The sequence below is a fragment of the Oppia nitens genome, unplaced genomic scaffold (genome assembly GCF_028296485.1).
Source record: "Oppia nitens isolate AA-2021 unplaced genomic scaffold, nextdenovo-longstitch-racon4-pilon3 scaffold1_pilon_pilon_pilon, whole genome shotgun sequence".
Classification (NCBI taxonomy): domain Eukaryota; kingdom Metazoa; phylum Arthropoda; class Arachnida; order Sarcoptiformes; family Oppiidae; genus Oppia; species Oppia nitens.
In genome coordinates, this window is record NW_026533199.1 from 9,659,113 (window position 1) to 9,687,108 (window position 27,996).

Sequence of the window (27,996 nt, forward strand, 5' to 3'; positions counted from 1 at the left end):
AAATTTAGCATATAATAAGTTATTATATATTATTGATGTAAAATATTATTTAAAAAAAGTAAGCTTTTCCTGCCATCGCATAATATATACAGTAATATAGAATAAATACTGAATAAACCATAAAGTAAAGTATATAAAGTTTTAGATAATACTGTATTACTAATATATGTAGTAATTTACTATTATTCATATAAGTACTGATTCATATCAGTATGAATTAAATTTATAATATAGTAATTATTAAAATGTTTTTCAAACATTTGACACATTTTCAACAAATGATATATTTAATTTCAATATTAATGTTTTGTAAATTAAAATTTATTTATAAATTAAAAATTATTAATATAATTAATGCTTTTCTCAGATTTATATTATAGTTAATTGTTAATAACTAATATAAAAGTATGCGATTTGAACCTAGAAGTAAATATATATATTAAAATAGATATCCAAAATTTACATAGATTTCCAAATTTTAATAACGGTAATATGTATTTAATTTATTGTTTATATAAAAATGTAATACAATGATATTGCTAAATTATTAATTGCTGATAAGTAGGTAGAGATATAGGTATAGGTCAAAGTAGTAATTTAACATGGCAAATTTAAATATGTCTGTTTTGAAAATATTAAATATTATAATAAATTAAAAATAAATTTAATTATTTATTTATTTATTTATTAAAATTGACTTATGACTTTTTGTTTTACAAATAAAAATAATTATTTCTTTGATAGAAAACTAATTAAAAATATTTTTAAGTATACTGACATGGATTTTTATGTTTGATAATAAATAAAAATTGTTAAAATTGCATTGTAATAATGAGAGATTGATATTTTATGTATTGTTTTGTTAGATCAGTGAATATATTATAATTAAATTTTTAGAAATAAATTTTATTTACAATAATTGTTACTGAATTGTCAATTCAGATATTTAAGTGGACAGACATCTGTTTGTGTAAAAATTATAGTTTCTGTGTAATTTGTAATTTACTGAATTGAAAATACAAAAGTAAACTATTTTTTAAAAAAAGTTATAAAAATGCTTAATTAATGACACTTTTATTAATGTAAAAATTAGAGATATGTCTCCTCAATGATTTGTGTTTCGGGTAACAATTAATTTATTATAATTTGTAGTCTACAATAATTTATTAAATTGATTAACTCTGTTACCTACCACAGAATTAATATTTATTAATAATTATAATTTTTATAATTATTTTCTGATTAATAATATTTTTAATTGATAAATTATTATCGCTAACATTTTCATAGGATTCTCAATTGTTTTACAAATAATAATAATAATCAGTGTAATAATTGTTGATATAAAAATGCCAATTTGAAGGTTAATATGAAAATTTCAAATAATTTATTATAAAATTGTTTTATAAATTATATCTACAACTTTAGATAGTTTTGTAATTTCACAATTGTTCTCATAAAAAGTCAATTATAATAATTTTTTTATACTAAGGTTATTATAATAATTTAAGAATAATAACAATAATTTAAGAATAATTTTTATTTATTATATGATAAAATGAGGTAAGCGATTTTAATTATTAAAATTATTTATTTATTTATATATTATAATAATGCGATATATGAGAAATTAAAAATAAACTTACATAAAAACCGAAACAGATTAAAATAATTTTAAATATTTAGAAAATGTTATTTTATTAGTCATTTAATTGTTAAATTCAAAGTCAAAAAAAATTAAACTAAAGCAAAAAGAAAGTTTGAATACTTTTTTATTTCTAGATTTCTAGTATTTGCTGGCATTATATTGATGTCAAATGTCGGCTTATTTGCCAAAACAATAGCTGAAGATATATGTAAAACACCTGTTTGTGAATCGGCCGGAAAGCAATTGTTGGCAAATCTAAATAAATCGGTTGACCCGTGCGTTGATTTCTATGACTTTGCGTGTGGAGGTTGGGTGGCCACACATACTATACCATCAGACAAATCAAGATATGGTATATTTGACGAACTCGACCACAACTTGAAAAAAGGTTTAAATGATATCTTAAGACAAAAGCCAACAACAAAGACTCCTCAATCAGTGAGATATTCATCGGATTTGTTTAAAGCTTGTATTGATGAAGGTTTACATAAATTGATATTTTTTTTGCTTAATTATATTTTCATTACATTTGATACTAAAATATGTTTATCATGTAATAGAAACTATTGAGTCGCGTGGTGTTAGTCCACTGCTAGGGATACTTGAATTAGTAAACGGTTGGCCATTAAGTAACCGCTTGAGTACTTTGCAAGACTGGCAAACCTCTTATGTTAATCAATTGGTGTCATTAGGTTTGGAGTCTATCTATTCAATTACAGTTTCGGCCGACGCTAACGATACACTTGTTAATAGATTTTATGTAAGTTTTTTTTAAACAAATAATTTTTATACTATAGAATTAATATATCAAATCAATTAAACCAAAATAGATTAATTCACCAAATTTTGGTTTGGGTCGCAACCAATTGGTTAATACAAGTGCTTATCCCGATATAGTTAACGCTTATAAAAAATACATACTTGAATCGGTAGTACTATTAGGCGGTAAAAATGATAGTCAAACACAACAAGACATTGAGGATATGCTTAGATTTGAGTCAAAACTGGCAAATGTATGATTAAATTAATAGATATTAGACTAAATAATAATTTTTAAAAATATATTAATACATGTAATTTAGTTATCACTTCCACAAGAAGAAAAAAGGGATCCAAGTGTATGGTATAAACGGATGACATTTACTAAACTTAATGAGTTAACCGACAATAAAGTCGATTGGTTGAAGTTAGCTAACAATATCTACGAAAGACTTAATTTACCGATTCGTGTCCAAACTGATGAACTGGTCATTGTTCAGGACAGTGGTTATGTTAAGGGTGTTACCGAACTGATGGACAAAACACCGGCCATTGTTGTATCCAATTATATGAGTTGGATGGCTGTCATGAGTTTTGCAAAATATACGACTAAAAAATTTAGAGAAACGGAGTTTCAGTTCAAAAAAGTGACGGAAGGGATACAGAAGCTGACAGAACAGGAGGAGATGTGTACGCAAACACTTCTCGATAGTATACAATACGCTGTCAGTCGTCTATATGTCGACAAAAATTTTACCCCAAAAGATAAACAAGAGGTGACTGTATACTCCACTCTTACATTATATAATACCAAAAATTATTTTATTTTTATTTAATTTAAAAAAAAAATAAATTTCTATAATAATATAGACAGCAAATTTGATCAATACTATTGCAGAGTCGTATACTAAGTTGATCCATGAAAGTGATTGGTTGGACGAGACAACCAAAAGTAAATCATTAGACAAACTTAATGCCATCACTAAAAATGTTGGTTATCCCGATTGGTTGCTCAATAACGATGAACTGGATAAATATTATCAATTGGTATAATTTTTCATACTGTTTATAATGCTTATATATAAAAAAATTTAGTTTAATGTATTATTACTATTACTGTTATGTTGTATTAATTAAATTTCAGAAACAAAAAGTTGATCCCAAAAAATCATTTGAAGGCATACTATATTTGGAGCAAATTTCGGTGATTCGTATGTTTCGTTCGCTCCGGGAGGCAGTGAATCTTACTTTAAAGTAACAAATATTACAATACTTTACATATGTGTACAAAAAAATATTAATTTAACATAATTTTTAAAAATTTATTTGATGCTAAATTACGGGTATAATGACATAGTTGGCCAATGCCACCAGCAATGGTCAACGCTGCCTACGAGCCGACACAAAATTCAATTAGTAAGTTATTATATTGTATTATGTTTTGTAAATTAAATATACAGTACAATAAAATTTCATTTTATTTTATGATGATTTTTGTTAAAAATTGCTATAAAATAAATTAATTGTTAATAATGTGTGTTTATAAGCCATACCGGCCGGTATATTGAAGCCACCCTTCTTTAATAGTGAAAGACCTGTTCAATTAAACTTTGGTGCCATTGGTCTGGTATGTGACAGTCTATTGAATATTATTGAAACAGAATTTTTTTAAATAAATATTCAATTGACTTATAATTTTTTATGTATAAAATCTCAGGTTATTGGACACGAATTCACTCATGGTTTCGATGACGAGGGTACTGTTGTTTCAGTATTTTTAAATAAATATGATTAATAATAATTATATGAAAATAGGTAGTCAATATGATGCTCAGGGTAATTTAAAGAAATGGTGGTCAACACAGATTAGAAAAAAATTTGAACAAAAAGCCGACTGTTTTGTTAAAGAGTACTCTAATATTTATGTACCCGAAGCTAAAATGCATGTAAATAATAATAATAATTATTATTATACCTTATTTACATAATTTATATTATAAAATATTTTATCTGTATTTTTATTTTTATCAATATTATTTCATTTTAATATAAAAAAATATATTTATATATTATATGTATAGCTAAATGGTAAGAACACATTGGGTGAGAACATTGCCGATAATGGAGGTATGAGAGAGTCATTTTTGGCCTATCAGTCGTGGGTTAAAAAACACGGACCATCACAACGTCTACCCCATGTCAGCGAGTATAGTGCCGATCAACTGTATTTCCTATCACACGCTAATGTTAGTAATAATAACTTTATTGTTATATTATATAATAATATTTTATTATAATAACATTATCCTAAATATTAATATTTGAAAAGGTTTGGTGTGGTATGTATCGTAAAGAGGCGCTGATTAACCAAATAGAGTACAACCCTCACAGTCCCGGCAAATATCGGGTCAATGTTCCCGTCTCTAACTTTAAACCCTTTAGCGATACATTTAAATGTAAAGCCGATTCGCCAATGAATAGAAAAGATAAGTGCATTTTGTGGTAACTGTTTGTCAAAACAATGTAATTGATATTATTATTATTTAATAATTAATTAAATAAAATAAATAAAATTATGATTTACAAAAGCATGCATATTTTGTGTATTTTTTGTGATAATCGATTATTAAATTTTCAAATAAAAATGTTTATAATTCATTATATCGTCAAAAATAATTTAAACATTGTATATAACAAAGAAAATTATCACATTTGTGTTTATTAGTGATATGAATAAAAAATACTAAAGTATATAAAGCATATGCTATAAAACACATTTTAGTATAAATATTGATTTACATATTAATTTTAAAAGCGTAAGTTTAAGTAATTTAGAAAATTTTTAAACTGTTTTATTTTGATTCCATGATTTAAATAATTTCTATCGCTTAATATAATTTAACAAATTAAAAATAATGTTACATTATTTGAAAATAAGTCTAAATATTATATATCATAAATTGTTTATTTAAATAAATAAATATTAAATAACTTAATTCAAATACTGACTTTCAGTTTGGTTTACGCACTGGTATTAGTCATACCATTTTGACTATCAATTATACTAATGATGAAGTAGTGGTATGTGATGACCAAAATCTTAGTCAACATAAGTCAACAGATAACTTGTGTTTTACATCAAATTAAAAAAAATATTTTATAAATATATTTAAAAATACTATTGATGTTAATTTAATAGTTTTTTTTATTAATTTATTATTTACATATTAGTGTAAACATATATAAGTGTGATGACTTGTGCCAAAAAAAACTATAAATCTCTGATTAATAATTTTTATAAATTTCATTGAGAAATACTGTATATAGTTATGATATATTGTGAAAAATATATTGTAAATATAATAAACAGAAAATTTTCAATTTAGATAAAGTTATAATACATTTATATAATTGTATAAGAATTTTGTTTATTTGACACAATTTACTGACAACTTTATTGACATTAATGAAAATTTATAAAAATTTGAAATTTTCTATCAAAATCTAAAGTAATATAATTTTTAATTTTTATGAAGTGTTTGAAACAATAGTTTTGATTGAATCTTATTTAATTGATAACTTATTATTAACTATAATGGAAAGATATATGGATATAATAATAATTATATTATTTTTAACAATTATATCAATGATGTTATTAACAATATATTTTACGTCAAATGTCATACAATAGAAAGTTTATTAAAAGGTAGTATTAAAAAATTATTATTTAAAAATATCTCATAATATAATTGATAAATGCATATAATTGTTAACCGTTTTTATACATTTAAATACCTTCTAAAACTTTTCAAATATATATTGTTAATAATGACAGAGTATATAAAAAAAAGTATATTTTTTCACTTAAATTATATTATGATTGTTTGTAATTATTTAAATGTGCCTAAAATAATATAATCATATGATATATTATTATTTTATAACATTTAATAACATTATTTTTATTAAAAAAAATAACATGATCATATTATTGCAAATAGTATATCCATTGTTTTATGTAGATTACAAGTACTTGTAAATCTGTTAAATATTTTTATAAGTATATTAATTATTTTAATGTTTTACCCAAATGTGTATTTTTATAATGTTGTTAGTGTACTGGGGTGAGTGTTATCATAAGGAATACACTTAGGTTTACGTTTGCGATTTCCTTAAGTTAAGTATAGAGTAGCGTTACTACAAAATGTTTTGCTTTACGCAAACGTAACTCTTTTTTTGTAGTGATAATAATACAGTGTTTTATTAAATTTATAAGTATAAATATTTTAAACTATAAAATAAACATTACTATCAATGTTAAAGTATAGCTAAAGTTGGGTTAAAGCTATCCTAACTTTATACCTAACTCTAGCACTAACTTGTTTTCTTAACACACTTTTCACCTAAAAACCAGTTTTGTATACTTAAGTCCTCTCCTAACTTACCCGTAAACCTAACTTGCTAAAATGTTTAATAACACAGGATTTCACTTAAGTGAGGAGTTAAATGCACGCAAGTTACGAATCTTAGTTGATAACACGCCGCCCTGTACTTTACTATAATAGCTACCATACTATTTACAAATCGGATCACTTAATAAATTAAATATATGACTACTTATATGTATTTGATAAATCATTTTAATTATAAATGTACAGTTTGTGTCAATTAATGTTTAGCCAAATAATGTAATACAGTATACAGTAAACATTTCGATTTATGCAGTATAGGAAAGCACTGTTTATACTATGCTTATATGAAATCCACTAAAAGTTCATTAAAATAAACAAATTTATTAAATATTAAAAATATTATTTTCAAATTAACTAATATTATACTAATCTTTAATTTATCAATTATATTAATATTATATCAATTATAAAGATTATTTTAAGAAATAACATAAACATTAAAAATAATAATAACTAATCACTAATTAATTAATAAGGTTGTGCATCGTAATCAGGAAATAAAAATCAAATTAAATATAAATAACTAAATATAAATAATAACTAAATATAAATAATAACTAAATATAAATAATAACTAAATTTTAATAATAACTAAATTTTAAGAATAACTAAATATGTCTGAATTCTATCAACTAATTTTTTAACCAAATTATTCAATTTATTCAAATTAAAAAATAAAAATAATGTATAATTAGAAATAAAATAGTAATATTTTTTGTTATAATTAATAAATAATGGAATAATTTTATACTTTATTAATTTTTAGATTGCTACAAGTATTTAAAAATATTTGTTTATTAATATTTCATAAAAATATAATCATTACATACATTAACAAATACAAAGACAAAATGATTTATTTTATTAAGTAATTTTTCATATTAATTGTTTAAACTTCAAAAATTTAAAAATAATGTTATTATAAACTAATATCTTATAAATAATTTAACAAAATTTAACTAAAATTACAATATTTAAATTAAAAATAACGAATTATTAAAATTAATGTCTATAAATTTAATTATATTATAAGCATTAATGCGATAAAAGTAGTTAAAAAATACTGTTTTTATTTAATTTTATTAATTAAATTATTTTTATAATCTAGTTTTTAATGATTTCATAACTATTATTTTATGCATTTTTATAATTACACAGTTACTAAAATACATTACCTATAAATAAAAATTAAAATATTTTAAATAATTAGATCACATTTTTCAGTCAAATTTAATTTTAATATTTTAGTTAGAAAAGAATTATTTAAAATAATACTTAAAACAGATTTCAAAACAAATAACAAAATAAATATTAAGTGTTAATAATTTGCAGGATGATTATTAATTATTAATAATAAAGCTACATTAAATTTCCTGATAACGTTACACCAACCGTCAATTTTTTTGTTAATTTTTAATTGCATTAAATTATCAGAAAATTAAATATTTAAGACACTTTAATATTTATTTATTATATGGTGTAATAATAATTTAATTTTTGAAACAAATTAAGTTAATTAATTAATTAATATATTACTGTATTAGTTGTTAGGTTTTATTGTACCCACTCCTATACTGCATAAATAGAAATGTTTACTGTATATAATGAGTAATAATTTTAATATACTGTATAAATAATACAGTAATATTGTTATAAGAACTTGAATAAAAGTTAATTATAATTAAATGAATATATATACAATTTAGTTAAAATTAATAATAAATTGCATACTTTTAAGATACAAATTTTATTTTTAGTATTTTTTTATATTCATCATAAATTTACAATTTAAATAAGAAATATAATATTGTATAATTTAATATACAATAATAACTACAAACTGCAATTTATATCATAGTATATATACATTAGAGTAATAAACTAAAATATGTTATTATTACAATCTATTGATAATAAATTACAATTATTTATATTTTAAATACTTAATTATTAATAAGTTAAAATTATAAACATATTTATAAATATGTTAAATACTGTCAATAATGATTTCATTTTTTTATAAATTAAGAAAAAATATATATATATATTACCACAAAACACATTTGTTTTTGCGGTTCATCTGTGATTGTGGACTACATTTGTATACATCGGAAAATGTCTTAAAGTTAGACAGCGGGACATTTACCCGATATTTGGCCGGACTGTGCGGGTTATACTCAATCATGTTTTTAATATATTCTGTGCGGTATATTGAGCACCAGGTCTGCAATATTTAAGATATTATAAATAATATTATATTTAATAATTTTCTTTTTCGGCTATAAAATTTAAAAACAATTTAAATATAAATAACAATAAATATAAATACATTGGCGTATGAAATGAAAAATTGCTGTTCGGGTGTGTATTGGCTTATATGTGGCAATCGTTGCTGTTTTGGTTGTGTTTTAAGATACAGTTCATAAGCTCTGTACGATTCACGTATACCTCCGTTGTCGGCTATATTTTCACCGACAGTATTGTTGCCATTTAGCTAATAATTTTGGGATAAATAATTATTTAGTAAATATAAAAACTATAATATTTTAAAAAATAAATAAATGCCAATTACATGCATATGTGTTTGCGGTTCAACAAAATTGCTGTACTCATTGATAAAACAGTCGGCTTTTTTGTTGAACCGATCGTGAATTGTATCCGTCCACCAATCGACTAGATTTCCGTCGGCATCATATTGACTGCCTGTTAGTTACATATTATTATTATATCATTTGTAATATATATATATCTATATAATCACAAATAATTAGTTACTAGCCTTCATCATCAAACCCATGTGTCAATTCATGTCCCACTACCTGTTAAAATTAAAACTTATATTAATATATTTTGTTAGATTATTTTATATTTATAAAAATATTATTAATTTACTGATCCAATAGCGCCATAATTAATTTGAGCCGGTATGTTGATGTCAAAATATGGTGGAGTTAGTTGTCCAGCAGGTATTGCTATTATAAGTATTATTATTTAGTTTTTAATTATTAATAATTATTAATAATAATTATAAAAATAACTAACTGATAGAGTTTTGTGTCGGTTCATAGGCTGCGTTGACTATGTGTGGAGACATCGGCCAACTATTATAATATACAATTTTTTAAAATTATAAATTATGATATATTTTAATAAACTAATTAAAATATCAATAGATAAAAAACAATACCTTTTGTCGAGATTGACCGGTTGTCTCAGTGATGTATACTCTCTGAAAATGGCATTATTTTGTAAATACAAAATACTTTCAAAAAATTTCTTAAAATCGACCGATCGTTGCTAAAAATAAAAAAAACAACATCATAAATATCAATATTATGAATATATATTAGTTTGAATTTATTTTTAAAAAACAATTGATTAAACATTACTAAATTGTAATAATGATCCAATTCATTGTTATCAAGAATCCAATCGGGATAACCAACGTTACGGTGAATGGCATTCAATTTGGACAGCGATTTATTTTTAGTACTTTCATCCAACCAATCATTCATTTGAATTAAATTATTATATGAATCCTTTATATCTTTGATTATAAGCGATGACTAATTAGTCAACAAAAAATAAATATAAATTAATATAAATAATTTTAAAAAAATTAGGATTAACTAATATAACTCATTACAACCTTTTCCTTATCTTTTTTAGTAAAACTTTTATCGATATATACGCGACTAATAGCGTACTCTAAGCCGTTTGACAAATCATTTAAACAATATCTCCATAATTCCTGATCTTTGACGGCACCGGATATAAGTTGATTAAACTCGAAATTAATTTTCTTGAAAGCACTAGTAGTCCATGAGCCCAAACCAGACACTGCATACCAACCAAAGTAGTTGGCAATTACTTTTTTAGGTGTATTCTCAAGCAATTTGGTAATTGCTTTATAGTATTTAATATCTTGAACTATCACTAAATCATTTTTAGTGACACGTATTGTTGAATTAATTTTGGTGTAAATACTGTTTATTAGGTTAAGCCAATCGACACGTTTATCAGTCAATGTAATAAATTTTTCAAATGACATCCTATTATACCAGACACTGGAGTCTCGTTTCTCTTCCTGTGTTAATGTTTCCTATGTTTGTAAACATTATATTACAGTATATTTGTTTAAATAATATTTGTTTATCAATTTTTTTAGTAATATTTAGATATAAATTTGTATACATTTGCCAGCTTTGACTCAAATCTAACCATATCTTCAATGTCTTGTTGTGTTTGACTATTATTTTTACCGCCTAATAGTAGTGCCGCTTCAAGTATATATTTTTTGTATGCATTAACTATATCGGGATATGCACTGGTATTAACCAATTGGTTTCGACCCAAACCAAACGGTGCCGAATCAAACTATCAAAACATTAATTTATTAATTATCATATATTTTTATGTAACTATTAATAGTATATAAATAATTAATTAGTAATATTCTAGTGATATTCAACTACTACTACTACTACTACTACTACTACTACTACTACTACTACTACTACTACTAATAATAATAATAATAATAATAATAATAATAATAATAATAATAATAATATTATTATTATTATTATTATTATGTAATAACTAATAATAGAATATAAATTATTAACATTTCTTACATTAAATCTGTTAACTTTGGTATCGTTAGAGTCAGGCATAACATCGATTCCAAAAATAGGATGCGTTCCCAACACAGCTATCAGTGCTGAGAACGACTGTTTCCAATCGTAACTATCGGTGCCATGCGATGGACTGACTAAAGGCCATCCGCCGATCACATTGATAGCATTGATAAGAGGCGAAACTCCACGTGATTCACGCGTGACTAAAATTTGGTAAAAGTATATTTAAAACTAAAAGTACATTTAGTATTTTAAGTACATATTACATGTGTGTATATACAGTATATAGGAAACACATGATTTGATAAGACATACCGTTATCAATGCAACATTTGAACAGATCTGATGCATATCTAACAGTCATCGGATCATTGATAGACTTTGTTTGACTAAGCGATGCCTTAATTGTCTGATCGATGGTCTCCTGTAGGGCCACATCACCAAAATAAAAGGGTTTATCTTCGGGTATGGTATGTGTTGTCTTCCATCCGCCGCAAGCAAACTCATAGAAATCATTGCACGGATCGACCGAAACGTTTAGGTTAGCCTTCAATGCCTTACCGGCCAAATCACAAGCACCGGTAGTACAGACATCAGAATCTTTTAATTGTTTATACAATTTCCTTGTTCTCTGTATTTCATTTGTTAATATATTTTGCACCGATAGTGACACATTCAATGTCCATAATATAATTGCCAATAATACAAAATTGACTCTAAATATTAGTAATAAAAAAGAATATAAACTTATATTTCAAATACCGGTAGATTATATTTTTATAATATTAATATTTATTATCATAATTTATAATACTATCTAATATAGTTTACAATAAGTTATATTTAAACATTTCACTTTTATATATTATGATACATAGTATAATTTATAGTATAATTGCTATTGTTAATATAAATTGTTAACAAACTTACCTCATATTTTATAAAATTATATACTGTATAATATTGTATTAAATATATCAGTATCACTAAATAAAGTTTGTATAAATCAAAATAATTGAACACAATTTAATTTATAATAATTGTAGATAAATATAAAAATAATATAATTAATCACATAATGATATATATATATATATATATATTGATGCAAATGAACTAAAATTATGTCATATCGTTGTCGAAGCTTTCGAGGAATTGATATTTTTTAATAAAAAAATACAGTATTTTATGTTTGTTTTTATCAATAGCACTTTAGTTACATTATATTTATATTACATAAAAAATTTTTATTGATAATATTGCTAAAACATTTTATCGTTTATTGTCTAATACTTAGATTATTAAATATTTATAAGTTAAATAAATTGTTGATAAAAAAATAAACTTACATTATATACAAATATAATGTTTACACAATACTGTATACAAGAATTTTTAGTTGTGATAAAACTCTGTAGTCTCTAAAAGTCTTGTAATTCAAGTTAAGTCAATAATCATTAATGAAAAATATCTCATAAAATATTAATATAAATCATTTGCTTTAGAAAATAGTAATTTCATTTTTATTATTCATTATGACAACAGATAAAGTGTATAATCAAAGGTAAAATAAAGTTATTATAAAATGTAGTCATTTATAGTCATAGTATTGTAGAAATGTATTAAAATTTTATAAATTATTTACAAAATAAATAATAATTTATTAATAAGTACTGTTTAAATGAACTTTTGTTTTTTGTCATTAAGTATTTTATGTGATTATATGATATGATATTATAATTATATTAACATTTTATACAAACTTATTTTTTATTAAAAACAGTTTGATCTAAATTTTATTAAATGATTTTTAATGTTTAATAATAAAATTATTAAAAAACTATTAAAAATAATAAATCAAAATGTATATAATTTTAGTCACAATACAGAATTTAAAATTTAAATGATAAGTGAATTTAGTATTAGACTTTAAAAATATTTTTATAAACCCTTGATTTTAAATTAATAAACTAATTTCAAATTCATATCATACTATTAAAATATAATTTATATGATTGAACAAATTACAATTGATATCAAAATATAAAAAAAATTAATATTATATTAATCTCATTTTTCTTTGATTTAATCTATTTCTATACGCATAAAATGCAAACAATGCGCCAATTATTAACAGCATAACAATTATACTTAAAACTATGGTATAAACCACTGGTAAACCATTATTTAACTCATTACTGGCTTTACATTGGGATCTAATCGGTCGATATATTTGTTCAACATTTGGATAACCAATAACTTCTTTGATTTGTTTAGCCGTATCTGTTGGTATCATATGGCACTCGACATTGTGTTTGCCTCCAGTCATCAAATGTTGACTTTTATTAACATCCATTACATCCCAGTTCTGTTTGTTTAACAAATACTCCATAACTTGAGAGTCAGAAGTGGATTCAGACATATTAGCCATTGATTTGATGGACTGTCGTGTGGGTCCACTCAGACAAAAATTTTGTTTATTCATTCGGGGATAATAATAGAGAAATGCTAAACACATTTCATCAGTTGTAGCCAAACCTCCCTATTATCCAATTTTAAGACAACAAACATAATAAACAAATAAAATTAATTAAATGTAAGAATAAAATCATTATATATATTATACTAACAAAAGTAGTCCTATTTTTATAACTTGAATCAAAAACACATTCAACAGTTAACTGATCGCCCGGTTTAATGATAACCATTTGGTGCAACAAACGAAATGGTTGTAAATTGTAATCAAAATTATCATCAAATGTTATCCACGGAAGCTCTTGATTGCCTCTGAAATGTCTGACTCGTATTCGTCGGGCTTTAATATATTAATTATTTTGAAATTAATAAATGATTAAAACATTTTAGCACACAATTTAAAATTTTGTAGTTTACATAAAAATTAAAATAATATACGACACTTTTAATAGTAAAAAAACATATATATTAGAGTAGTATATAATATGTATTACCCAAATAATGTGAATGTAGTAAAGCGCCAAACACTTTGAGACCCGATTCAGGAATCTGTAAAATTACAATTACTTACATTATTAAAAATATTTTAAATTATATGATATATTAAATACCTCATCAAAACACATTGATGTGTGACAGTGTGCGGCAACTGTAAACTCGGGTAAATGTGGCGGAATAAATACCCGGTAATCTACAACCGAACCCAAACTTATCTCAAAAGCTTCATATTTACGATACTGTTTAGTATAGAGCAGCTCAAAGCCAGACGAGTCGATGGCAGTCAATCCTTCGGGATTATCGTAATGAATGTTAAGCATAAGATAAGTTGTGGACAGTTGGTCACCAAACGGAAAGGCAATGTCTTTGGGTGCATAATAGTAGTCTTTGCCAACAGCAGTTAGATATGGGTTAAAACAATGAGCGTAATCTACAGGCATATCTGTACAGTCAATGCCTTCAGATAGTAAATGCTGATCAAAAGTTTGATAGTTTGGATGAAAACATGCCATAAGAGACATATGATGTACCAGTGGCTCATTACCAGGCGTTATGATAGACCGATACTGATGTTAAAAAAAAAATTAATTTTAAATATCATTATTATATAAATGAAAAAATCTTAGGCTCGTACTTTCACTTAACTAATGGTACGAATTGTAAGATATAATATTATAGGAAATGTATTTTTATTTTTTGCTATACAATATCAGATCTTGCAATGACTTAAAAAAACATAATACCATTAATAGTATCGAACTTAGGATCTCGAGATAGACTATACTGTTTGATACACACGTGTCTGTAGTTTATTAATAAATAGATAATCATACCTGAACTACATGGATGTGCTCAGCCGGTAGTTTAAATATTTTGCACCAATAGCTAGTTTCACTAATGGGAACTGTCAACTAAAAAAATAATATAATTAAATATATTATAAAATTGTTGTTAATTTCAAAAATTAATTTTAATATATTATATACATTATTGACATTAAAGATATAACTTTTCAAATCAGTTTCTTGTGGTCTGTTATTCGGTTTATTAGAATTAGTTAAAAGCATAATATTTTTGGATCCCCTTTGATGTGATGAATGTATTTTTAGGTCAGTATCTGATTGTGGATCTGAATCACTGTAAGCATAGATAAGACGTGTTGTGTCGCGAGTAATGTCTCTGTCATTGTTGTGATCGCATGTAATGAGCGGTCGTTGAAAATGAATGACAGTATGTGTAGAGTTTTGTTTGGATGATATGAGATACCAGTCCTGACTTTCATCTATTTGTGGCACAGATTCCCCAGAAGCAAACCGATCCTTAAGTATATAACAAAAATATTATATATATAGTTATAAAACTAAACTATATTATAAATAAAGTTATTAATATTGAATATACATGAAAATGTGTGATTCCTGTATTATCGTCAATCCATGCAATAATAATATCACTTGATTTCATCCCACCATTAGGTGAGAGACCCAAACCTATCCAACCAGTTGTGCGAACTTCACATAAAAAGTCAATACTTTGATTGTCGGCATTGACTGTCCATTTAAGACTGTATTTCTCGTACGGATCTAACCATATATTATGAGTCCATATGTTTTGGTTAATTGATTGCAACGATTTACAAAAAATAATTAAAATAATTAAATTAAACCAAATATATGTCATTATTTAATTGTTTAAAACTAATTTTATTAAAAAAAAAAATTATGTTAACTTAATAAATGAAACATATTAATGACATTGAATTTTGTTTCATTTTTTATTTGTTTAAATATATACAAATTTTATTGAATGTATTATCTATTTTTGTATATTATACAGCAGTAGTAATTAAATTTTATTAATTAACTCTTATGTTTGTCTAATTTAAAAAGTTTTTTCAAGTGAAAGGGTTAATTATTAAATAATAAAAATAATATTTTTTTGTTTATGTTTAAGAATAATTTATTATTTTATTTATATTACTTATCAAATAAAAATTATTTTTATTAGATATTAATTTTTAATTAAATAAATATTATTTATATACACTAGAAAAAATCTGTATAAATCTATGGTGTTTGTAAGCTGTAACTATGGCAATGTAACATAATATAAGGACTATGTTTGTGGAAAGAATAGCTTTAGCCAATGAGCGTCGAGTATAGTTGGCGCTCAAGCCTGGGATCAGGGAATAAGTAAAAAAAATCTCGAAAACTTTAGTAGATTTTGGAAATAAAGAAATTTAGTGTCTTGATACAGTAGCGACACCTGGAAATTGGATATAGACTACTGATGCAGTGTAAGAGACGTCAGAGGGACTTAGATTCGGACAGGGGATCAGAGAACTATTAGTACTGATAGTAAAAATAAAATTTATAAAAAGTTTTGTTGAAATAAAGTTTCTGACGACTAGTTTGCCATCTATTATTGGGGATAAAACTAAATTTGCACTGTTTGTGTTCATAGATGGCAGTGGTGATGGCGCACTAGCAGAATGTTTGACAAGTATTTTATTATCTAAATGTTAAGTCGAATGAGTGTACGTCAATCTAATAGATGGCTCTGAGTATAGAGTTACAATAAATGTAGTCTATATACTATGGTTAACCAATAGTACTACAGTAAACTAACAATTGTTATCATTTACTGCGCAGTTATAGTTCATTTATGAATGACAAACAGACAGTGACTAATAGAAGATCGCTTGTCATCATCACCAACGACATCTCCACCGACATTAGACAACAGTAGTAAAAGTAGTTCTGAAGAGGATAAATCCGAGTGCCTAGCATCGGAAGCAACAACTTATTAGTGTTTGTCACAATGGATTCATTGCAAAAATTGATTGACAAGTCAGGTGTTGAATCTACAAATATAACGGCCATACAAGCGTCACCATTATCGGCACGAAAGATATGAAAGAAATGATAGTATAATGTATGGTAAGCAACTTTATATTCTGTCGGTAACGTTTGTCTACAATAACATTTTATTAAATCCAAAGAATATGTTTTTTGTTTTGAAAAGTAAGAAAAAACTTTCTTTTGTTTTTTAGTTTTTTTATGTAAGCACCGTTAAATAACAGTGTTTTTAAAACAAGTTAATTACATCTAATTATAGTTATTAGATAACATAAAAACTCGTACTAAAAAATGTATTCAATAATTAATTATAGCTAATATTGATGCATATAAACTATATAAAATATTTTTTTGAACTTTAATAAGTATTATTAATGTGATTTGAACTCATAGTTTATTTTTTTTGCCATATAACGCGATTAAATATGACTAATGTGTTAAATAATAACTGTTATAGTGCTATTGTGTGCATAGTGTGACCGCATGTTTTTTTTGGTTTTTTAAGTTGTTATATACATCACATAATCAGAATAATCACATTATGGTACAGTATATGATAACTTGTGGTTACCGAAACGTACCAAAATGAAGGCTTAGTTTCAATTAGTAATCAAAAAGTTGACAATCAAGTAGTTTCACAAACTATTTCGCTAAATCAGTTACATCACCACCAGGTTAGTAACTAAAATAAAAAAATGTAATATAATATTACTAAAATTTAATCATACATTAATTTTATGACTACATTTAGCCAATGGTAAGACAGGTGTATTTGGTTTTCAAACCGATAATTCATTCACACTTTATGTTAATAGTATACTGGCATCAGACTGGGAGTTGCCGAAATTCTTGTTAGTCGGCCTTCAGTCACATGAAAGGCTTGAAGAATTTGTTTAACAACAGTGAACCTTCCGAATACGATCAGTCGCTCCCGGCAACAACTAGTGCTGTAATACAACAGTATCATATATAACAAATTTTTTAACAAATAAGTTTTTATCAATAACTAAAATCTCTTTATATTTGAACTGCTTAGCACAATACAGGCTTTGACACGCTTTGCAAACAAAAGACAAAATTTTGCATTCTAACCCATATGAGTAAATAATTAGAATTACTGTGGAACCGATTTCTATCGATGAAAGACGAATTGATTGCCGAAAGACCTCGAAAAAATAATTGATAGCTTAACGAAAGGTATAGGTTTACAGAACTATGATTTTGCGTACTCATCAAACGGTAATATTTTTATTTATAGTTAAATCAAAAATTATAAAATATATAACATTTAACTAATTAACTATTATCCATTCCCGACAGCCGTGTATTGTTTGACAAAAACGAGTCGCAAACTATTGGAACAACCATTGGAACGACAAGACATTCGAAAACTTTCGGCCGCAGGTTTTCTGTCATCAGATATTTACCTGATTTTCGATGTTCAGTATTTGGCACAACTAAACACTTCAATGATGACCAATATTTTTACCGCCTAGTTTACCTAACGATATACGAACCAAAACTTATATTGCTTCGTGTAGTTGCTTAACAGACCCATTGGCACTGGCCATTAATTATCATTACTTCAGTGGAACCGACTACAATCCGGCCACTCGACTATTTTGGAGAGCAATCGAAGTGCTTACGATTGATTGGATTGCGGACGACTTAGAGGCGGATGACTATGCGTTTATCAAACGCTTTATTTCATAAAATTGACAAATTTTTCTATTTTTTTAAATACTTCATTTAAATATATTGTTTATTTATTCATGTAATCTTTATTAACCTATATTTTAGATTTTTTCAACAATAATTTAGAATCATAATTTGAATATCTGTTTTTTAAATATTTAATTTATTAGTTATTTTTTTTATATAATATCAAATAATTTAGTGTTTTTTCATTGTCATTATCTAATAATTTATAATAAAAATTTGTATTTCTTTTGTTTTTTTGCAATCGGTTATAATACCGACAATAAAATTACGTGTGTATTTTTGAATACTGATAAAACTCGAGAAACTTTATTTCTAGAAATTTTATTACGATCAATCAATAACGTCTTGAAAAAGGGGTAGAGACGTAGTTTATGGAAGGTACCGTCGTTCCAGTCACCCGTCGGGTGAATTCTGGTCACAAGTAAAAATAGTTCTAGCCAAATTCGACTCGAGTTTGCGGTACTTAGAAGTATTTGATCTAGTCGTAGTGAGGACTGACAGATTTTTTCGTTGTCAGCAAATCAAAGTACATATAGTTTTTATTAAATTGTCAGATTTGCTGTCTGACAACGACCAATCAGCGACGAGCAAAAAGGGTCACGAATTATGGCTGAGAGCTCTATTTTTTGAATGCGCCCTCAATGAATTTGTAAATAGGCTCCTCCCATACAGCAAGATTTTATTTCTAGTGATATCTAATTATGTTTATTCAAAAAATCAATAAATTTGTTTCAATAATATTTAGATAATACCAATGAAAAATTAAAATAAATATTTATGTTGTTTATTATAGGAAAAAAACATTAATTAATTGGTTATTAAATTAGTAAATTTATAAATTAAAAACAATGAGCCCATTATAGTATAGTACAATTGATATCTGGATAATGATTTTTGATTAAAATGCACTAACGAAGCTTATGGTTTACTAAAATATATTTGATCTAGCTCAAATATATAGCTCAAATTTTAATTTTCAATTTTAATTAAGTACTATATGTAATTTAATATTACATAAAATTGCTTATTTAATTTGTGTATTATTAACTTTTTGTTTTTTATATTGGTTGTTAATTACGTTTTTTTAAATAAGGGACCGTCTAATAATCTGATAACGCCTATACAGTGATTAACAATTTATTATTACAATTTATACAGTCACTAATTTTATTTGAAAATATTGAACTTAACTTGTCGTTAAAATAATACACTAAAAAATTATTATTCACATAAATATTATAATAGTTTCAAATTAGAAATATATAATTAAACATTTATAGTAATAAGATTTTGACTAAAATTACACTATAAAAGCTAAAAATTGTTTTACAGGCAATTAATATCTAAGGCTCATAATAACTATTTATTTTGTATACTGTATTTTGTATGTGTAAATACTGTATATGTAATACAAATAATAAATAGATTTGTAATACATATTTTGTAATAAATTTATAAATTTTGTATACATATTAGTATATAAATTTAAAATACAAGGTTTTGAATTTTGATTTTGTATAATATAGTAAATATTTACTATATTATACAAAATCAAAATTCAAAACCTTGTATTTTAATTTTATAAATTAAAAAATATTTTATTTGCAAGAGTTATAACAATTATTGTAAGTTATAATAAGAGAGTATTTTAAATTTTTATGTAACTCTACTTTAAAACTTTTACAAAATTTATTTAACAATTAATTTGATAAAAATAAGAATAAATTACTATAAAAGTTTAGTTTAACAATATATGCGAATTTCATTTAAACTCATTTGTATATTAATCTCATTTTTCTTTGATTTAATCTATTTCTATACGCATAAAATGCAAACAATACGCCAATTATTAACAGCATAACAATTATACTTAAAACTATGGTATAAACCACTGGTAAACCATTATTTAACTCATTACTGGCTTTACATTGGGATCTAATCGGTTGATATATTTGTTCAACATTTGGATACCCAATAACTTCTTTGATTTGTTTAGCCGTATCTGTTGGTATCAAATGACACTCGAGATTGTGTTTGACTCCAGTCATCAAATGTTGACTTTTATTAACATCCATTACATCCCAGTTCTGTTTGTTTAGCAAATACTCCATAACTTGCGAGTCAGAAGCGGATTCAGATATATTAGCCATTGTTTTGATGGACTGTCGTGTGGGTCCACTCAGACAAAAATTTTGTTTATTCATTCGGGGATAATAATAGAGAAATGCTAAACACATTTCATCAGTTGCAGCCAAACCTCCCTTTCCATTGTCAGACAAAAACAATAATTAAAATTAATTAATTGTATGAACAAAATCATTAAATACATTATAGTATACTATTAGTTAACTAACAAAAGTAGTCTTATTTTTATAACGCGACTCAAAAACACATTCAACTGTTAACTGATCCCCGGGTTTAATGATAACCATTGGTTCTAACAAACGAAACGTTTGTAAATTGTAATCAAAATTATCTTCAGATGCAATCCATGGCAGCTCTTGATTGCCTCTGAAATGTCTGACTCGTATTTGTCGGGCTTTAATATAGTAATTAATTACAAACAATAGACGATTAAAACCTTTTAGTATATATTTTTACATTAAAAAATAACTGTAAAAGTAAAAATCAATTTTGTTGAAAAATTTAAAAAATCAGATAATTTATGACTGTTTTATAGTGATTTTGGGATTATATTTTTATAGAGTTATTAAGGTATTATATAATAAGTATTACCCAAATAATGTGAATGTAATAAAACGCCAAACACTTTAATACCCGACTCAGGAATCTATAAAATTTCAATAACTGTTAATATATATTGCATTACCGTATAAGAAACGACGGTTTTTTAGTGCAAAAAGTAATATTGTTTTAAACTGTATAAAGCATTTATACAAATTGGTTTTAATGCAAATATAAACATTGATTGTCTAACAAGTGTAAGTGTTTTTTAAATATTTCAAACTAATTTATTTTTAAACATCAAATAATAAACAATGTTTCACATAAAAACTTCTCTATACAATAAAATGATTGCCAGAGCTTAATAATCTTTATCACAAAGCTATCATTAAGTAGTGCTTTTAGAAATTGATTTAAATTTTCAAAAATTTATATGATTTTAAAAAAAACAAATGTTAAAAAGTCAAAACAAAATTCTGGCAAATTTAGACGTAAAAATAAAAAACTATAGGTTGTGTGTGTTTGTTGATAATTATATTGATAATCAATGCATTTCTATTTGCCGTTTAATACTAACATTATTTTTTGTACTTTAAACCCGCCTTTCTTGTTGTATCACTAAATATTTTAATTATTATTATGTATTAAACCTCATCAAAACACATCCCTGTGTGACAGTGTGCTGCAACTGTAAAATCGGGTAAATGTGGCGGAATAAATACCCGGTAATCCATAACCGAACCCAAACTTATCTCAAAAGCCTCATATTTACGATACTGTTTAGTATAGATCAGCTCTAAACCAGACGAGTCGATGGCAGTCAATCCTTCGGGATTGTTGTAATGAATGTTAAGTACGATATAAGTTGTGGATAATTGGTCACCAAATGGAAAGGCAATGTCTTTGGGTGCATAATAGTAGTCATTGCCAATAGTGGTTAGATATGGGTTAAAACAATGAGCGTAATCTACAGGCATATCTGCTGTACAGTCAATGCCTTCAGATAGTAAATGCTGATCAAACGTTTGATAGTTTGGATGAAAACATGCCATAACCGACATATGATGTACCAGTGGCTCATTGCCAGGCGTTATGATAGACCGATACTGATGTTAAAAAAATTAATTTTAAATTTAAATATTAGTTAATCACACCTTAACAACATGGATGTGCTCATCCGGTAGTTTATACATTTTGCACCAAAAGCTCGTCTCCTTAATGGGAATTGTCAACTAAAAAAAATAATATAATTAAATATATTATAAAATTGTTGTTAATTTCAAAAATTAATTTTAATATATTATATACATTATTGACATTAAAGATATAACTTTTCAAATCAGTTTCTTGTGGTCTGTTATTCGGTTTATTAGAATTAGTTAAAAGCATAATATTTTTGGATCCCCTTTGATGTGATGAATGCATTTTTAGGTCAGTATCTGATTGTGGATCTGAATCACTGTAAGCATAGATAAGACGTGTTGTGTCGCGAATAATGTCTCTGTCATTGTTGTGATCGCATGTAATGAGTGGTCGTTGAAAATGAATGACAGTATGTGTAGAGTTTTGTTTGGATGATATGAGATACCAGTCCTGACTTTCATCTATTTGTGGCACAGATTCCCCAGAAGCAAACCGATCCTTAAGTATATAACAAAAATATTATATATATAGTTATAAAACTAAACTATATTATAAATAAAGTTATTAATATTGAATATACATGAAAATGTGTGATTCCTGTATTATCGTCAATCCATGCAATAATAATATCACTTGATTTCATCCCACCATTAGGTGAGAGACCTAAACCTATCCAACCAGTTGTGCGAACTTCACATAAAAAGTCAATACTTTGATTGTCGGCATTGACTGTCCATTTAAGACTGTATTTCTCGTACGGATCTAACCATATATTATGAGTCCATATGTTTTGGTTAATTGATTGCAACGATTTACAAAAAATAATTAAAATAATTAAATTAAACCAAATATATGCCATTATTTAATATTGTAAAATTAATTTAATTTTAAAAAATAAATTTTGAATATTAAATTAATTAAATGAAACATGAATGACATTGAATTTTGTTTCATTTTTTATTTGTTTAAATATACATAAATATTATTTAATGCATCAGATATATACAGAATTATCTATTATATTATATATCAGTATTAATTAAATTTTATTAATTAACTTTAATTTTTGTCTAATAAGAAAAGTTTGATTAATGAAATGCTTGATTATTAAATAATATATTATTTTGTTTGATTTTTTAGTTATTTAGATATTAGATAACCTTGATTTAATGCATGTGATACATACAAACCCATGACGTTAATTAAATAGCATAGATTAAATTATGGTGACTAAATATTCTATATTTCTAATCTAATTTGTGCATCGTCAATTTACATAAATGTCTAAATTATTGAACCATTAAAATCAATATTAAAAATATATCAATTGTAAATAAGAAATTAATAATTAATAATATTAAAAATATTTATTAAATCACAAATATTGAATATATATAATATTTTATATGTTAAATATAAGTATTCGGCTTAATTACACACTTGATTATACTGTACATTAGAATAACATTATAATAAGGTGTTTTAATGCAAACTTAATGCTTATTATTATTATTATATTAGTAGTAGTAGTAGTAGTAGTAGTAGTAGTAGTAGTAGTAGTAATAAAATTATATATTTATTATAATTTATAGCAATGTATTATTACGTCCATTATTTGTAGGTTCCTCTCGATGTCTGTAACTAAAAATAATGGCCAGTATTATAGCCGTCACTACAGATGCGATGGCAAACATAATGACAATAAAGGAATGTTGAGTAAAGTTGTCATCTGTTTCGGCACTTTTAGTAATACGACACTCCCTTTCTGTTGGTCTATAAACGTGTTGTATATTTGGATACCCAATGGTTCCGACAAATTCATTGCCTGTCTTAATCCAGAAGCATTCAAGTTGTTGAGTAATATTTAACATTATATCGTATGAGTTGTCGAGTAGTGTCTGATTCCAGTCTTGTTTACGACTTATATATTGTTGTAAATTCAAACCAATTTTTTCATTAACACTGTTGTCGCTGTCAAATGATATATCAGCTAAAGTTTGAATGTTTTGATTGGTTAGTCCACTGAAACAGGGCTTAGACGGAGTCATTTTGGGATAATAGTATAGAAATGCGGCACACATTTCATCACTAGTACCGTACCCACCCTTATAAATATTATGATAACATATTTAATTTAATAGATATCTAAATTTATTTGAAATTTAATTACCATAACTGTCTTGTTTTTAGTACTCGAGTCGTACTCACACTCGACAGTCAACTGGTCGCCCATTTTAATGATAACCATTGGATCTAATGTCCGAAAAGATTGCAAATTGAAGTCATAGTTTGAGTCAAACTCAAGCCACGGTAGCTCCTCATCACCTCTAAAGTGACGCACCTTTACTTTTGTGGCTATTTTTTAAACATAATAAATCATAAAATTGTTTTTGAGTTATGTTTACAATTATATAAATTTTATATAATTATTATAATATATATATATACAGTATATATATATTATTACCCAAAAGATGTGCGTGTGGCCAAACAGCAAACACTTTAAGTCCATTTGGATCCAAAACCTATGAAAAAATTAATAAATAAAATATTTTTATTTTAATGTTAATATAAAATTTTTACTATTATGGCTACCTTTTCAAAACATTTTGTATGGCAATGACCTGACATATGAAATTGTTTTTGTTTTGGCGGAACAAATAGTCGATTATCAAGAGCTGATCCAAAACTCAAAGTGTGTGCTTCATATTTACGCAATTTTTGTGTCAAATATATCTCCAAACCTGACGAGTCTTGGCGTCCAACAACTTGATCGGGATTATCGTAATGTATATTAAGCATCAAATACGTGATATCACTGCTCTGTCCCATAGGAAAGCCCACATCGGGCGGCAAATTATATGTCCCGCCGCCCACAGCCCACATAAGAAGTGGAGTAAAACAGTGGTTAAAGTCTTGAGGCATACTTTTACTGTCCGTACAGTCTGATCCTTCATTATCAATAAATTTGTCCAAAAGAGTAGGATTTGGATGAAAACATGTGTATATAGACATGTGATGAACAAACGGCTCATTACCCGATGTTATGTAAGGTTTAAACTGATTTAAAAGTATAAATAAATATTTTAAAAATATTTAAATACCGGTACTATAAATACAGTACTTTGATGACATGTCCATCAATTGTAGAAAATTTGACAATTTTACACCAATATGTTGTCTCTTTTTTATCAATTGTTATCTTAATTAATAAATATATAAATATTATTACTTTAAGTAAAGTTATAGTATATACTGTATATAAATATTATAGATAACTAATAAAATAAAAATAAATAATACATTTTTGACATTTATTATTAAAGGATTTTGAATATTCCTATTATTTAATTCATGAACCATAGGTTCATATTTTTGTGTCGAGGGATCTGTTAGTAAAAGTACACTTTTGGATCCCCTTTGATGTGATGAATGCATTTTTAGGTCAGTATCTGATTGTGGATCTGAATCACTGTAAGCATAGATAAGACGTGTTGTGTCGCGAGTAATGTCTCTGTCATTGTTGTGATCGCATGTAATGAGCGGTCGTTGAAAATGAATGACAGTATGTGTAGAGTTTTGTTTGGATGATATGAGATACCAGTCCTGACTTTCATCTATTTGTGGCACAGATTCTCCAGAAGCAAACCGATCCTTAAGTATATAACAAAAATATAATATATATATATATAAAACAAAATTATATTATAAATAAAGTTATTAATATTGAATATACATGAAAATGTGTGATTCCTGTATTATCGTCAATCCATGCAATAATAATATCACTTGATTTCATCCCACCATTAGGTGAGAGACCTAAACCTATCCAACCAGTTGTGCGAACTTCACATAAAAAGTCAATACTTTGATTGTCAGCATTTACTGTCCATTTAAGACTGTATTTCTCGTACGGATCTAACCATATATTATGAGTCCATAAAATATTATTATTTGCAGACACGATAGATATTACTATTATTAAACAATAGAATATAATAAAAATTAAATGTTTATACATTTTATTATATAATTAAAATAGTGAACATAAAAACTAATTAATGTAAAAAGTATTTAATTAATATAATATTTATATTAAAAATATTAATTTATATAAGTATAAGTCATTAACTTATCATAAGATGTTTATATAAATACTTATCAATGTTTATATTTATAATATAGTAATTAAATTGGCATATGTTTAGCAACTCTAATAATTTTTAATAATTAAATTTTATAAAAATTTAAAAATTGCTTTCAATAATTTTGTTTTTGATGACCTTGAAATTATTTAAAATAATATTAGTATCAATTATTTTATAATTAGCAAAATTAATTACGACTAAACTATTTTTTTTAAATTACTAATTATTTATTATTAGTAATAATAATTAAATACTAATTAAAATAATTACTAAATTGGAACAAATTGTATTTTAATAATAAAATAAAAAACTATTTATATATTTTTGTTTATTAATTAACATATCAGTTATGCGTGTGTGGTGTAAGGCATCTTACCCCATAAGATCTAGATTTTTAGATATTACCCCCCTCTGGCCTAAAGCCAAAATATAAATTTAATATTAAAATTAAAAAATACTAAATGAGATTTAATATAAATAAATAGCTTATCATTACAAAATAAATAATTAAAAACTTGTTAAATACTGAAAAATATAATTAAATACATCATTTATTCATGATTTAGTATCATTATTCACATTATTTGCAGTAAATATATGGAACAAAACCGTAAAAAATTAATTATTTTTATATTTAAACTTAAAAAATAAAAATTAATTAATTTATTAACTTTATTAATAAGAAAGCATAAGTTGTGTTAAACATGTGAATGCAATCAATGAGTAAAAATTATATTATTCAGTTGTATTAGTTATTAAGTTAGAAAACAAAATTAAAAGTTTATTTTTACCATTTTTTGTTAATTTGTAATACAATTATAAATTCTAATCAATTAATTCAATTAAAGATTAAAATAAATTACAATTCATTAATTATAGTTTTTACCCTAAAAATGACTATTATTTGAAAAGTAAATAAATAATTATATTTATAATTAGAAAACT

General features: G+C 25.0%; 5 protein-coding genes across 5 annotated transcripts; 1 reads left to right on the forward strand and 4 right to left on the reverse strand.

The window, feature by feature from the left end:
- Positions 1 to 1,411: 1,411 nt before the first annotated feature.
- LOC128951771 (neprilysin-1-like) lies at positions 1,412 to 4,964 on the forward strand. Its single transcript, XM_054297043.1, has 13 exons — positions 1,412 to 1,563; positions 1,783 to 2,129; positions 2,209 to 2,408; positions 2,479 to 2,661; positions 2,731 to 3,183; positions 3,278 to 3,454; positions 3,552 to 3,661; positions 3,765 to 3,823; positions 3,955 to 4,034; positions 4,125 to 4,164; positions 4,223 to 4,353; positions 4,489 to 4,653; positions 4,737 to 4,964. The coding sequence occupies exons 1-13, from the start codon at positions 1,559 to 1,561 to the stop codon at positions 4,911 to 4,913; spliced, it is 2,127 nt and encodes a 708-aa protein (XP_054153018.1). The 5' UTR covers positions 1,412 to 1,558; the 3' UTR covers positions 4,914 to 4,964.
- Positions 4,965 to 8,929: 3,965 nt separating this feature from the next.
- Positions 8,930 to 12,477, reverse strand: LOC128951250 (neprilysin-1-like). Its single transcript, XM_054296500.1, has 13 exons — positions 12,453 to 12,477; positions 11,838 to 12,238; positions 11,520 to 11,725; positions 11,077 to 11,259; positions 10,532 to 10,984; positions 10,272 to 10,448; positions 10,070 to 10,179; positions 9,925 to 9,983; positions 9,775 to 9,854; positions 9,662 to 9,701; positions 9,455 to 9,585; positions 9,212 to 9,376; positions 8,930 to 9,106 (listed from the first exon to the last, which is right to left on the reverse strand). The coding sequence occupies exons 1-13, from the start codon at positions 12,455 to 12,457 to the stop codon at positions 8,930 to 8,932; spliced, it is 2,187 nt and encodes a 728-aa protein (XP_054152475.1). The 5' UTR covers positions 12,458 to 12,477.
- A 983-nt stretch (positions 12,478 to 13,460) lies between these two features.
- Positions 13,461 to 16,252, reverse strand: LOC128951865 (DBH-like monooxygenase protein 1). The gene is made up of 7 exons (XM_054297152.1): positions 15,897 to 16,252; positions 15,482 to 15,814; positions 15,329 to 15,406; positions 14,609 to 15,061; positions 14,492 to 14,546; positions 14,153 to 14,337; positions 13,461 to 14,064 (listed from the first exon to the last, which is right to left on the reverse strand). Exons 1-7 carry the CDS (start codon positions 16,173 to 16,175, stop codon positions 13,582 to 13,584), a joined length of 1,866 nt encoding a protein of 621 aa, XP_054153127.1. The 5' UTR covers positions 16,176 to 16,252; the 3' UTR covers positions 13,461 to 13,581.
- Positions 16,253 to 20,847: 4,595 nt separating this feature from the next.
- Positions 20,848 to 23,819, reverse strand: LOC128951251 (DBH-like monooxygenase protein 1). Its single transcript, XM_054296501.1, has 7 exons — positions 23,484 to 23,819; positions 23,069 to 23,401; positions 22,915 to 22,992; positions 22,411 to 22,866; positions 21,812 to 21,866; positions 21,430 to 21,614; positions 20,848 to 21,336 (listed from the first exon to the last, which is right to left on the reverse strand). The coding sequence occupies exons 1-7, from the start codon at positions 23,760 to 23,762 to the stop codon at positions 20,848 to 20,850; spliced, it is 1,875 nt and encodes a 624-aa protein (XP_054152476.1). The 5' UTR covers positions 23,763 to 23,819.
- Positions 23,820 to 24,458: 639 nt separating this feature from the next.
- LOC128951252 (DBH-like monooxygenase protein 2 homolog) lies at positions 24,459 to 27,602 on the reverse strand. The gene is made up of 9 exons (XM_054296502.1): positions 27,598 to 27,602; positions 27,457 to 27,467; positions 26,640 to 26,878; positions 26,207 to 26,557; positions 26,028 to 26,105; positions 25,499 to 25,963; positions 25,371 to 25,428; positions 25,074 to 25,258; positions 24,459 to 25,008 (listed from the first exon to the last, which is right to left on the reverse strand). Exons 1-9 carry the CDS (start codon positions 27,600 to 27,602, stop codon positions 24,490 to 24,492), a joined length of 1,911 nt encoding a protein of 636 aa, XP_054152477.1. The 3' UTR covers positions 24,459 to 24,489.
- Between the last annotated feature and the right edge of the window lie 394 nt (positions 27,603 to 27,996).

Coding starts and splice junctions, on each gene's coding strand:
- LOC128951771 (XM_054297043.1), top strand. Junction 2,130..2,208: donor TAAAGCTTGTATTGATGAAG/GTTTACATAAAT, acceptor ATCATGTAATAG/AAACTATTGAGTCGCGTGGT. Junction 3,662..3,764: donor GCAGTGAATCTTACTTTAAA/GTAACAAATATT, acceptor ATAATGACATAG/TTGGCCAATGCCACCAGCAA.
- LOC128951250 (XM_054296500.1), bottom strand. Junction 10,985..11,076: donor TTGAGTCAAAGCTGGCAAAT/GTATACAAATTT, acceptor TTACAAACATAG/GAAACATTAACACAGGAAGA. Junction 9,377..9,454: donor AACCGCAAACACATATGCAT/GTAATTGGCATT, acceptor CAAAATTATTAG/CTAAATGGCAACAATACTGT.
- LOC128951865 (XM_054297152.1), bottom strand. CDS start 16,175: ATGACATATATTTGGTTTAATTTAATTATTTTAATTATTTTTTGTAAA. Junction 15,062..15,328: donor AGCACATCCATGTAGTTCAG/GTATGATTATCT, acceptor TTTTAACATCAG/TATCGGTCTATCATAACGCC. Junction 14,338..14,491: donor ACTACATTCACATTATTTGG/GTAATACATATT, acceptor AATATATTAAAG/CCCGACGAATACGAGTCAGA.
- LOC128951251 (XM_054296501.1), bottom strand. CDS start 23,762: ATGGCATATATTTGGTTTAATTTAATTATTTTAATTATTTTTTGTAAA. Junction 22,993..23,068: donor ATATCTTTAATGTCAATAAT/GTATATAATATA, acceptor TATTTTTTTTAG/TTGACAATTCCCATTAAGGA. Junction 21,867..22,410: donor CAGGGATGTGTTTTGATGAG/GTTTAATACATA, acceptor GAAATTTTATAG/ATTCCTGAGTCGGGTATTAA.
- LOC128951252 (XM_054296502.1), bottom strand. Junction 26,558..26,639: donor CAGGAATCACACATTTTCAT/GTATATTCAATA, acceptor TATATACTTAAG/GATCGGTTTGCTTCTGGAGA. Junction 25,259..25,370: donor GCCACACGCACATCTTTTGG/GTAATAATATAT, acceptor TTTAAAAAATAG/CCACAAAAGTAAAGGTGCGT.